We start from the raw sequence: 13,120 nt of genomic DNA, 5'->3' as shown, positions 1-13,120 counted from the left end.
TCGTAATTCTAGTTTACATTAACTGCATACACTGTGGCTGCTTTTCGGTGGCTTACCGTTTTAAAAGTAAATTACAATACAGATGAACTCGCTTTATATCCTGATTGCCGTGCAGACAAAATTTGTGACATTAAGCGGGTTATTATATAAACCGAGTTTCACGTTTGCCTAAAAAACTAACAGTGAATTAAAAGTTTTAATACTATACATTTTTTCGTCGTCCTTTACATTCAAACAAATGCATATAGTTTACTGCAGGACAAATACGTTTTGAATCATTAACTGGAACGAAACAGTGTGTCATTATCTATAAAAGGCATCAATTGTCGTCGACTGATGAGAGCTATCAAATAATTATTTTTTGGTGTGCACTTGTATAAGACTTAGTAAAGCCCGGCCACGTAGCATTTGACAGACTGCACAAAACATGATAATAAGCGGGTTTGTGAGATGATATTAAGAGAGGCAGCTTCTCAAAGAACCTATGGGCATGGAGAGTGATTTTTTCAAAAATCGTGATGATAAATAGGGTATGATATTAAGCGAGGTGATATAAAACAGGTTCATCTGTATATGAAAAATACTTGAGAGCTTATTTTAGAATCTAATGAGTCTCAAAAAATGACTTTCAAATTCACGCTATTATTTATTTCCCATGTTTTGGTCTCACAATAAAACAACAATTCATCACACATTTTACAAACCAGTTTATTCATTAGCAAAATAAATAAATAAAACATGTTCAAACTTAGTAGGCATGGTGTACAACAGCATTATGCCACTTATTATTATTGATTTATTTATTATATTTCAATAAATTAAGATGCCTATCATATGAAAGAAGTAACTAATCAGACCACATCATGTGGATAAGGCAGATCCTATACAGTTGTGGCCGTTTTCTTTAAAGTAAGGCACCTCTTTACAGGTGACATTACTTTTGATTTCATTTTATAACAAAATAGACACGGTTTTTATTACAGTCAGTCTTAACGGTTTCTCCTTTGGGCAACATTGCTGCCTTTATCCATTGTCAGATGAAAGAAATCCATATTGTGCTTTGTGGGATTCAAATATTTTAAGGAAACACCCTACCGCTGGTTCAGCACTAAGGCAATGCAGCTATAGAGTTGAGCTTCAGCTGGTGCACGGGAGACTGGATTGGCAGGAACGAGGTAGGGAAAGCAAAGACAGAGCCCTCATAGCTCTTATTAAAGGTGAACTCCTCAGCAAAGAAGGAGACTGGCTCCCTTTTGCAGGTGGCCACCTGGGTAGTGGGTGTAGGGGAGAGGACCTCGGACTCAAACTGAAGCAGCTGACCCATGAAGCCAAAGTTTGGGGAGATGAGCCCTCGCCGCTGCTTGATAAAGTCAAAGGCCTCCTCCAGGCTCAGCCTCTTGGTTTTCATGATGTAGGCCATGCAGATGGTAGGTGACCTGGAGATGCCAGCTTCACAATGCACCAGGACCTTTCCTCCCACCTGCCTAACACAGTCTGGAAGACAAAGCAACAACCGTTGGTTATTAATGTGAGGCAGCTGTCCACTTATCAGTGATTCATTGGTTATTCCAACTAGTATTATTCCAACATTCCAACTGTTATTAGTGCGTATGAGGTATGAATGAAGGTTTCCCCCACCTAATTGTATCAGTCTTTTCCCTGAACTCAAAGAAATGAGATGGGTTGCAATATTTGGAATACATGGCATGACATTTCAATTAAAATCTTTTGCATGAGCAAAAGCAGCTTGTCAATCGCTGTAATGTGTTTGCCGTGTTTTTGACGACCCAGTTAAAGCAGAATCCGTTGCTAGAGGACCCTGTTATCAGTTGTAAGAACTTGTTATTCCAAAGGGTTCTGAACCCTTTGCCTCATTCTCATTAGAGACTGAAACTATGATGCTTTTTTGCCACAGAGAACACACTATGTACCCCTCCCCCACCTGGCCCTTCATCCTCTATCCCATTAATTAAGCAACACTTTCCCCCTCCTACGCGACCCTTTGAAAGCTGTACTCTACAGCCTTGTCACACTCCAATCACACCACTCACTCTTGCCCCACCTCACTGTGTTTTCTTAATGATTTCATTCTATACCGCTACATCAGTCTTGACTCATCTGTGTTTCATAGCTACACATGAAACAAAACCCTCCCCCTCTATATACTCAGTATTTCAACATCGTTTTTAATGTCTCCCTTCTTTTTTGTCAAATGATTTGATTGATGATTTTTTTTTTTTTTGCATTTTGTGTCCCAATATTAAGGCTGTGGGGAAAATGGTTAGCATGATGGTACCCAGCTACCTGTCCACACCTGGTTGAAATGGGATTAGTTGTTAGTCTGGTTTAATAAACTATGAACGCCATTCTCTGTACACACCATTCTCTGTACACACCACTGTCTGTACACGCCACTGTCTGTACAAGCCACTCTCTGTACACGCCATTCTCTACACACCATTCTCTGTACATGCCACTCTCTGTAAATGCCATTCTCTGTACACGCCACTCTCTGTAAACGCCATTCTCTGTACATGCCATTCTCTGTACACGCCACTCTCTGTACACACCACTCTCTGTACACGCCACTCTCTGTAAACGCCATTCTCTGTACACGCCATTCTCTGTACACGCCACTCTCTGTAAATGCCATTCTCTGTACATGCCATTCTCTGTACACGCCACTCTCTGTAAATGCCATTCTCTGTACACGCCACTCTCTGTACACACCACTCTCTGTACACACCACTCTCTGTACACGCCACTCTCTGTACATGCCATTCTCTGTACACGCCACTCTGTACACACCATTCTCTGTAAACGCCATTCTCTGTAATAATAATAATAATAATTTATTTCTTAGCAGACGCCCTTATCCAGGGCGACTTACAAGATATCACATTATTTTTACATACAATTACCCATTTATACAGTTGGGTTTTTACTGGAGCAATCTAGGTAAAGTACCTTGCTCAAGGGTACAGCAGCAGTGTCCCCACCGGGGATTGAACCCATGACCCTCCGGTCAAGAGTCCAGAGCCCTAACCACTACTCCACACTGCTGCCCCTGTACACGCCACTCTCTGTAAATGCCATTCTCTGTACATGCCATTCTCTGTACACGCCACTCTCTGTAAATGCCATTCTCTGTACACGCCACTCTCTGTAAATGCCATTCTCTGTACATGCCATTCTCTGTACACGCCACTCTCTGTAAATGCCATTCTCTGTACACGCCACTCTCTGTACACACCACTCTCTGTAAACGCCATTCTCTGTACACGCCACTCTCTGTACACACCACTCTCTGTACACGCCACTCTCTGTACACACCATTCTCTGTACACGCCACTCTGTACACACCATTCTCTGTAAACGCCATTCTCTGTACACGCCACTCTCTGTACACACCACTCTCTGTACACGCCACTCTCTGTACATGCCATTCTCTGTACACGCCACTCTCTGTAAATGCCATTCTCTGTACACGCCACTCTCTGTACACACCACTCTCTGTAAACGCCATTCTCTGTACACGCCACTCTCTGTACACACCACTCTCTGTACACGCCACTCTCTGTACATGCCATTCTCTGTACACGCCACTCTGTACACACCATTCTCTGTAAACGCCATTCTCTGTACACGCCACTCTCTGTAAATGCCATTCTCTGTACATGCCATTCTCTGTACACGCCACTCTCTGTAAATGCCATTCTCTGTACACGCCACTCTCTGTACACACCACTCTCTGTAAACGCCATTCTCTGTACACGCCACTCTCTGTACACACCACTCTCTGTACACGCCACTCTCTGTACACGCCATTCTCTGTACACGCCACTCTCTGTAAATGCCATTCTCTGTACACGCCACTCTCTGTACACACCACTCTCTGTAAACGCCATTCTCTGTACACGCCACTCTCTGTACACACCACTCTCTGTACACGCCACTCTCTGTACATGCCATTCTCTGTACACGCCACTCTGTACACACCATTCTCTGTAAACGCCATTCTCTGTACACGCCACTCTCTGTAAATGCCATTCTCTGTACATGCCATTCTCTGTACACGCCACTCTCTGTAAATGCCATTCTCTGTACACGCCACTCTCTGTACACACCACTCTCTGTAAACGCCACTCTCTGTACACGCCACTCTCTGTACACACCACTCTCTGTACACGCCACTCTCTGTACATGCCATTCTCTGTACACGCCACTCTGTACACACCATTCTCTGTACACGCCACTCTCTGTACACATCATTGTATATCAAAGGTCTCTTTCCCTCTGAGGTGAGGTACAAATGCACCCCTGGCTAAACCTGCTGGCACAATTCCTCTGAAATGCAATTTCAAAGTCCTTTTCACAAGCTTCCCTTTAACCGCATGCTCATAAATAACTTCATTTTGCCATTACTATTGTGTCTCTTATTCAATTTCCTTGGTAATTGCCTCCAGCACTGTACACCTGCAGCAGACAAACAACCTCCTCCCATTGTCAATAGAAATCTCATTACAGAGGTGCTGGCTACTCCCTGGCTAGGGATTAAGAGGATGGGAATGAGCATTGAGGATTCTTTTGGGGGATTTGAGTAATGTGAAATGCAAAAGAACGAAAACGAGCGTTTCTCCCATTAGGTGTGCGCAAGAAGAGGACAGCATAATGAAGTATCCTGAACACCCTGCAGTATCTGGGCTATTTTAGGAGGATTCTAACTATATAACCTTGCTAGGATTCAGCTACAGTAACTGTACTATACCTACTTATCTGAATATCATTTAACACTCTCTTAATACAATAATCCAACCATTCAATATTATTAGTAGGTTTAGTAGTATTTGTACTGTTCGGGCCGTACAGGTGCATGCTGATTAGGTATTTGTGATGTCACATATTGCATCTGCACCAGACAGGCGTTCTATAAATTAACCACAAAGTAACTTCAGGTTAACACAACTCAATATCTCCGTAACTTTGAACAGTATACTTTATTTTTAAATTAAAAAACAAAACAAAAACAGTTGTTTTACTTTTGCAAAAGCTTCTCTTGTGAATTCCTGCAAGGCTGCGGAAATGAATAAATCATTTCCCCACCAAATCCCTAAGCTTTGAGAAGCAATATCCTCTGCTCGGATTCATAATTCATAAGCTGTTAGCTGTCAGAAAGCAGCATTTCCATTGATACAACGTGTATAACTGACACTAAAGTAGCCTGTTATTTAAGTTGGTTTATTTTTAGTTATCCTTAAATTGTGGTTCATCATTCTAGCATGTATCTTAGAAATAAAGGTTCACAGTGTTTTTCAACAACAGCTCTTTGAAAACTGTATGTTGCACTAATCCAGATCACTCCTTTTTGTTGACACTGTATTTGACCCACTCATATACCAGTGCAATGCGGTTTATATGACTTCTTACTGATTAATAACTTGGAAGCTCAGCTTAATAACCAAGACAGTTCACTCTGTGAATATGACCGCGTGTTCTATCTACTGCAAAGTGTTTCAGAGCAGACTACGTACCGATAAAATCTATTGCCTCCTGGAAATGGGAGCTAATGTCAGCCATGTGACTGTCCTCCACTGGTATCCATTTATAATGAAACTGTCCTTTGAACTGTTCGGTGGTTCTGCGGGAGACATTGAGCAGTGCTGTGATGTGAAGGTCATGGAGATAGTCCTGCCTGGAGGCATGGTAGGCACTCCCGAGGTAAAGAAAAGGAAGGATTTCAACCGGCTGGCCCTAAAAAATAAAGGAAAGTCAAATTAAAGTAATGAGACAAAACAAACAAACAAAAAAAAAAACAGATGATACCTTGTTATTAAAATCTGGATGTTCTTGCAACGATCTGCTTCTTATTCCATATTTATTTGATCTGTAAACAGAGATCAAGGGGGCCTTGCTGAGCTGGACCAGGTGTCTGTTATACCTCTTTGAAATGAGCTCTTTCTCTGATCTAAGTTTTGATGGTGGATCACAAAGCTGAGGCTAATGCCAGTGAATATCGTGTCTCCTGCAGCAAACAGCAGGTGCAACACAATGTGAGTTTCAGTGCCTGAAAGTCATGGGTTAACAGATACAGTGCTGTTACCTGTCGATCAGAATACCTGGTACACATGCTGCAACACCTGGAGGTGATACACCTGCGCACCCTGCATTGAACAATTCAATGTCAGTTAATATAACGAAAGGGTTTAGACCCAATTACCACAAAGAGGCTTTTTAACTTCCCCCAAACAGCAAAGCATCTTCATAAAAGAGCACACCAATTCAAAGAGAGATACTAAACCCATGAAATTAATTAGTTAGAGGTGGATTTACATAATACAGGGGAAAATAATAATTGTGTTTGGGTATGTGCAGTATAATAGTGATTACTCTAGAAGCATTTTACTGCAGTGTGCATGCAATGCTTTTGGATGCAGAGATAAAAAAAAAGGGGGGGGGGGGTCCGTTTAAAAGCAAAGTCATTGGGTGCAGAGTGCAGTAAAGGAAAATAATGCTGTCTTCCAGTAAGGCTGTAAAAATAATGTGATGACCGGTTTGTGAACACCATGGAACACTAATCACTTTATGATATAAATCTGTCAAGTTACAAAAAAGGGAAGAAGACTTTGTGACTCATTCTAAAGTGTTATCACCTAGCAAACAGTTTTATTCCAGCCACCTGATCATGACAAAATTACAGATAGTGCGGTACAGCATGACCCAGAGGCAGCTTTCATTGAATGCTGTGCTTTCAAAACATAAACTCATCTAAAAAAATAAATACTGGAAGTGCTTTCTACTTTCTTAGCTGTATACTAAACCTAAAATTAAACCATGATTCAGAAAAGGGCCGGGAAGTGACAGCAACTTGGACCGCAGCCTAAATTAAACTCATACTAGCTTCTGAGAAATGCGCATAGTGTGGTGGGAGCTTAGCTGTTAAACAGTCACCCATACATGTATATTCATGCTGAGCTCTGATTCAACTGCACAGGCCCGAAATGTCATCCAAAAGCCACCAAACAGGAACAACTCAAGCAAACACAAATGAGGAAGGTATTTAATTAGAGAGCTGAAAATGAGGAAGTTTGCAGTTCTTACTCCCATCCCCTTTCCATACCTGATCGTAAGCTGCTTTGTGGTTAGTGCTGAGTTTCTCATAAGGGCCGGTGCTGAGGCTTGTGGCAGTTTCAGTTCTGTCCTGTGTGTCTTGTCTCAGCTCTGTGCAAAGTTCAGGGTACTGGGAATGGAAGCTTTCATATCCTCCTGCCGGACAAAGAAAAAAGAAAACGCTGCCTTTTCAACTTCTGTATTCACGGGCAGGCTCCCAGCACTGTAGAGTCCCATTATCACTAGACTGGGAGGAACAGCTTCCACAGTGCAGTCTGAAATGTCTTGCATAAATAATCTCATAAGTGTTGTAATAAACAGACTCATTGCAAATTCAACAAGCGTTTGTCACATTAATCTTTGATATTCAATTTCCTCACATAGAACTGGTTGAGTTGCATGGATAATTCCTCCTTCATTTATGTACATCTTACTTTTTAAATAGATTTTTATTCGAGAGAAGTTCCGAAAATGAAAATCTCAAATATAATTTACTGTAATAATTTACCATAATGAAACTAAATAATCATTGAGAAGTCTATGCCTCAAAAAGAATATGAAAAATATAATATAAAGGGGATCTGATAGAAAACTATATAATAATAATAATAATAATAATAATAATAATAATAATAATAATAATAATAATAATAATTATTATTATTATTATTATTATTATTATTATTATTATTATTATTATTATTATTAATGTCACTACAAATCACTCCTAAGCATATGGCAATGCAGTATTTCTTGTCAGTCAGTAACACAGAGACGAGTGTTAAGTCTCACTACAAAGCATAAGGTCTTAACTGAATGGCTCAACATTGAGGCAGGTACAACACAATGGGTGTAACATACTAATTAAAAACTATTATTAATGTGTTTTAATATAAAAGTCTTTCACTTTTGCATTTAATAGGCTACCTTTAATTTCTAAAACAATAAATAATTTTACAATAGGTCACATTTAACAGGATCATTAACACGTGTGCATTTCAGTGTTTTAACTTAAGTAGCCTACTCTAAAATTATATTATTTCACATTTGTAAATTGGCATTAAAGCTAATTCAATAATTAATTCTGTATTTTACAGTTCATTAATTTTTTTTTTAATAAATGTATTTTGGTAAATTAATGTAATTTAATAATATAAAAACAAAAATACTAATTTATTGCTAAAGAGACAGTAAAATCCATTGCTTTATATTTTTGAGATATTTTATTTCTAAGCCTGTATTGCACCACTAATTGTGATATCATAAGCTTTAACGCATTTTAATACAGTAGGATACGGTGATACGAATGCTTGACCGAGCTGCCTAATGCGTAACCAGCACACCTATACCAGGGTGTTTACTGCCTTCTCTCGTGTGACTCATCTCCACCCATCTTGTCATTGCACTCAGATCTTTAGTCTATGTGTCTGTGCATGAGCCGATACACTCCCGCGTCAATTCCATGTGCATTGCTCACCAGGTAGCTACAATGGGAGAAGAAGAGTGTCTACCACAGAAGTAAAAACAAAGTCACAGTGAAACATTCACATACGCCGATCAAACCGAGAGAATTCCTGGGAATTCCCTATTCATTTATTTATTGGTTTATTTATTTATGGGGGGATTTGTGTATTAGTGTTTAAGATGTTACCCTTTAATTAATTGAAATCGAATTATTCATGTTTTATTTATTTTTATTATTCGCGACAAAATGTAGCCTATATATATATATATATATATATATATATATATATATATATATATATATATATATATATATATCCGTGCTCAGAGAGAAACTAATAAATAAATGTAAAAAAATATATGAACATTACAAAGTAGTTTATTATATTACGGGTACATGAATTAAACATTAACCAACAGTAATGTATTTAACTATCTATATTCGTCAGCCCTTATGTAACTGGGTCATTAGGCGTGCGTCACCTGCATGTTTAGTAAATAGCCAAATAAATACTGTAGATTACAGTTTAACTTCTGCGATACTACTTTTAACTGTGCTTGATCTTTGCTATTTATAAAAGTTGGTTGGTATACTAACCCACACAAAGAATAGTCACAAGCAAACTAAATTAAACATAACAGTAAAAACGACCCATTTTGACAGCGTTACCTCAGTCCCAGTGTTAGTCCATAGTGTGCTCGCTCACCTTTAAGAAAACAGATTTTGGCTCCGTTGCTGAGACCCAGTAGTGTGTTTAACACAATCTGAGCAGTGCTGTCCTTCTTCAGTTTCTGCCAATGGGGGGACCTGTCGTCCAAAGCTACGACCGCGGTGATGCTTCCTTCTCGTAAGCGGCTCTGGGCTCTCTCGTCTGGGATCACAAACTGCAAAGGCACCGGGCCACCACGAGACCTCCTGACTATAACAGAATTCAAGTTGACATTGACCGAACCTTTAATACTAGAAGTCGAAAAGGAAAAGTACGGTCTGCAATCCACAATCAGACAGCTGCCGGACTCTTTCCTTATGATTTTCTTTAAACGGCAGCAATTCATACTGGAAACCTTCATGTTGATTTCGGAAATGGTTCACGTAATACTAGAAGAAAATGCCAAAAAAAATGACTAGATTTGTTAGCTGTAGTATTTTTATGTTATTAATTTTTTTCAGAGCCAGTGGGGATCACTCTGTACCTGCTCTATGGTTACATTTCCACTAAGGGGATTCCGTTGTGACAATTTTATATGAATGGAACCTCCGGGTTGTGACATCATTCACCATATATGGACACCGGTGAAGTGGGGTCTGATAAATCCGCCTACAGCCTCTGCCTTTTACTCACCGTGAATAAACTGCACGCTTACATCTTCACAATTAGTCACAACAAACCTAAGAATGAGCTCACATAAATTACTCTTCTTCTAAAAAATCCTGTTAAAAAATAAGTGTGTGTGTGTATTAGAAAATTACAATTTTTCAGTTTTTTCCCTTACTGTACACGTTGCTAGTGCCCAACAGTAGCCTACAACTCTTCACTGTAGCCGATTCTATTTCTGATGTTCTCTGTTAAAGCTTTTAATTAAATAAGAGGCTTACATTATACACTGAACGAATACCATTGAAAAATAACTTCATCTGACAAACACTCAATTCAGACATAAATCTGTCATTTCAAAAATATTTATTAAAAAATCCGCAGACAATTTTAATGTCGTTATACAGAGACAATTGTTAATATGTTCATACAACTCCATAGTGCATACACGTTACCGTAAAGCGCTCAACTAGAGGCGAGTCACAGGCAACAAGCAATATTCCAACCGTTCTACATGCATTCCAGTCACATGACGAGGGCAAAATACCAAATAAATAATATTATCCACAAGGACAAGATTCATTCAAAAAATGGCAGTGAATTAAACGTTCTGTCCTTATTGAAACTCGTACAGTTACAATTTGAACACACCAATCTGCTGATACAGACGCGGTCTCATAGCAAACTAGAATCTGAAATAATCTCAGATATTAAAATAATTCTACATTTGGACTCTCAGCGCAGTTTGATAAACACGCAGTCTCTTGTCACAGGTCTGGAGAGCTGCCAGAGCCATGAGGTCATTGTAATCTGGTGACATCACGAGGATGTGGGCAGGAGACAAGCATATGTTCTCACTGAATTACCCTCCCATGCTTGGTAAACCGCTAGGAGGACATCTTTCTTTTATATTTTTCACAGTAGACAAACCCAGCATTATAACATTAATATTTTAAGGCCAAGCTGGATTTCCTTAGCCCATGTCCTTTGTTTGCAAGGGGATCAACTTGTGTTCAGACTGTAGTGTACCCATCAACACATTTTCTAGATAACCAAACAGCATCATTATATTCAGCTTGAACCTAATATCCCCTTTTGAACTCAGTAAGAGGGTGATCTATGAAGTCATATTCATATTCTTTCTTGATATCAACTGTATTCAGAGAGGCAGTGTCCTTTTTCTTCTGTACTGTTATTCTTCTGTGTAATTATGGGAACACCTGTTCTATAACTGATGAATGATTTCTAATTAAAAATAAATCAATCTAAAATACAAGCAGGCTGTGTTTCCGGGCTGTTTCAAGACGAAGGTAGAACTGTCTGATTATTCAATCCATCATCAGGCATTAGCCGTTATTAATATAGATAATTCGATTTTGGCTTTCCGTAATATACAAAAGGCCATTCAGTTGCATATAAGATGATGTAACCTTTCCTGTTATCTACACCATGAGAGCACCAGAGCTGTGCATGTTGCTGCAAATGTGGTGCAGTCTTGTGGTGCAGTCTATATATATATATAGACTGCACCACATCTGCAGCAACATGCACAGCTCTGGTGCTTTCTATATAGTCACCTAGAACGACTGTCATTTGCAGAATTCTCAGAAAAACCATATCAAGTTTAAGCTAATTTGTCTATCCATGACATTAAAACATGTTGAGGCAGAGCAGATATCAACAGCAGTGCAATGTAATACAAAATAAAAACAAGCATGTCTGTGATAAATGTGCACCACGACCTGCTTTCAGTGTGTGACAGAATCAATAACAGGTAACTGCAATCCTTAACAGGGTGCAACTCTGTGTCATGACACTTGAACTTTACATGTTTAAAGATAAAGGCTTTGTGATTCCGGTGGTTAAAGAAAAGGGCTTGTAACCAGGAGGTCCCCGGTTCAAATCCCAGCTCAGTCACTGACTCACTGTGCGACGTTGAGCGTCACTTAACCTCCTTGTGCTCTGTTTTTCGGGGGAGATGTTATTGTAAGTGACTCTGCAGCTGATGCATAGTTCACACACCCTAGTCTCTGTAAGTTGCCTTGGATAAAGGCATATGCTAAATAAACAAATAATAATAATACTAGCTGTAGTAGTCTAGCAGTGTTTAACTATAGCTGTGCCCCAGGCTCAATTTAAATGGCCCATTTCCTGACTGCGCTGTGTCTAGGCAGATTTAATCAGCTAATTCTGTTATTGCCTTTTAGTAATAACAGCTACTGTAATCAGCTGATAATAACAGGGTTAAAACTTGACCCCCTATAGCAATGGGTACCCCTAGAATTAAAGCATAGACAAAACTCCTCAGCACTACTGCACCGACAAACAGCAACTCATTTATTCTTATTGTATGCAATGTTGTGATACGAATGGAAGGGTTTTGAAACTTAACGTTTCCCTGATCTATAGACTAGCTGTTTGACATGGCTGAGGCATGCTGCTGGCCTTTCCATTCGTCTTTGAAAGCCGAAGACATTGATCAAGTTCATCAGGGGAGTGATGCATAATTCGATTTTTTCAAGTGCATTTGAATACTTCACAATGAAAAAAGAAAAGACTATATTTAAAAGCCAGCTGTGTCTTGTAAAACGAAAGTGTAAAAAACTCCATATAACATTGCAGTCTGGGTCTGAGGATGAATACTTGAATTAATGTGGAAGTGGTAAATTGGCAAACATAAAAATTACCCAGGTGGTTCTTTAGAAAGCTGACATCTACAGTATGAGGAAACGAAACATAAAAAAGAACAGGTGGTGTGTTTCCCAGCTTGCAGTTTGGTGTTTTCCAGAGAACAAATACTTAGGAGAGGCCAGCGAAATCCACCAATCAGAAACTCACTGACTGCAATGGTAAGGTGTATCACTGGTGTGACGTACAGCATACTGTGGGCATCTGTTAACATTGATGAATGCCAGATTGATAGAAACCTGTATAGGGATGCTGTAATAATCTGTAGAATTTATTGTTTCTTTTTATATTATGGCCAGGACCTGCCAGAGTGCAGGATAATCATACTACAATATCAGAAAACTATATTCTATACTATATATGCAGTTAGGAAAATTATAATAACGTTTAAGGTAGTTCCACAAAATAGTTAAATATCTTCCCAGTAAATTTTAACCTAGGGTGAATCAATTACAGCGGAATCATCCATAAAATTAATGAAAGGGGAAAAAAAACATGAGGCGAAATAAATGTAGTTTATAAAGCAGAGTCTATAAGGAATGCAA

General features: G+C 39.2%; 1 protein-coding gene across 1 annotated transcript; it reads right to left on the bottom strand.

The window, feature by feature from the left end:
* Nucleotides 1-622: 622 nt before the first annotated feature.
* On the bottom strand, nt 623-9,845 carry LOC117418029 (dual specificity protein phosphatase 5-like). The gene is made up of 4 exons (XM_034030547.3): nt 9,279-9,845; nt 7,118-7,263; nt 5,532-5,751; nt 623-1,494 (listed from the first exon to the last, which is right to left on the bottom strand). Exons 1-4 carry the CDS (start codon nt 9,640-9,642, stop codon nt 1,109-1,111), a joined length of 1,116 nt encoding a protein of 371 aa, XP_033886438.2. The 5' UTR covers nt 9,643-9,845; the 3' UTR covers nt 623-1,108.
* Between the last annotated feature and the right edge of the window lie 3,275 nt (nt 9,846-13,120).

The sequence above is a fragment of the Acipenser ruthenus genome, chromosome 13 (genome assembly GCF_902713425.1).
Source record: "Acipenser ruthenus chromosome 13, fAciRut3.2 maternal haplotype, whole genome shotgun sequence".
Lineage (NCBI taxonomy): Eukaryota > Metazoa > Chordata > Actinopteri > Acipenseriformes > Acipenseridae > Acipenser > Acipenser ruthenus.
Note: the sequence above shows the minus strand (reverse complement) of the source record. Positions and strands in the feature narration are given on the sequence as shown.

Bases quoted from the DNA above. Each gene is read 5' to 3' on its own strand.
- LOC117418029 (XM_034030547.3), bottom strand. From the start codon at position 9,642: ATGAAGGTTTCCAGTATGAATTGCTGCCGTTTAAAGAAAATCATAAGG. The intron at 7,264-9,278 runs GTGAGCGAGCAC...TTTGTCCGGCAG, and splicing joins CAAAATCTGTTTTCTTAAAG to GAGGATATGAAAGCTTCCAT. The intron at 1,495-5,531 runs GTACGTAGTCTG...TTTGTCTTCCAG, and splicing joins GGAGGCAATAGATTTTATCG to ACTGTGTTAGGCAGGTGGGA.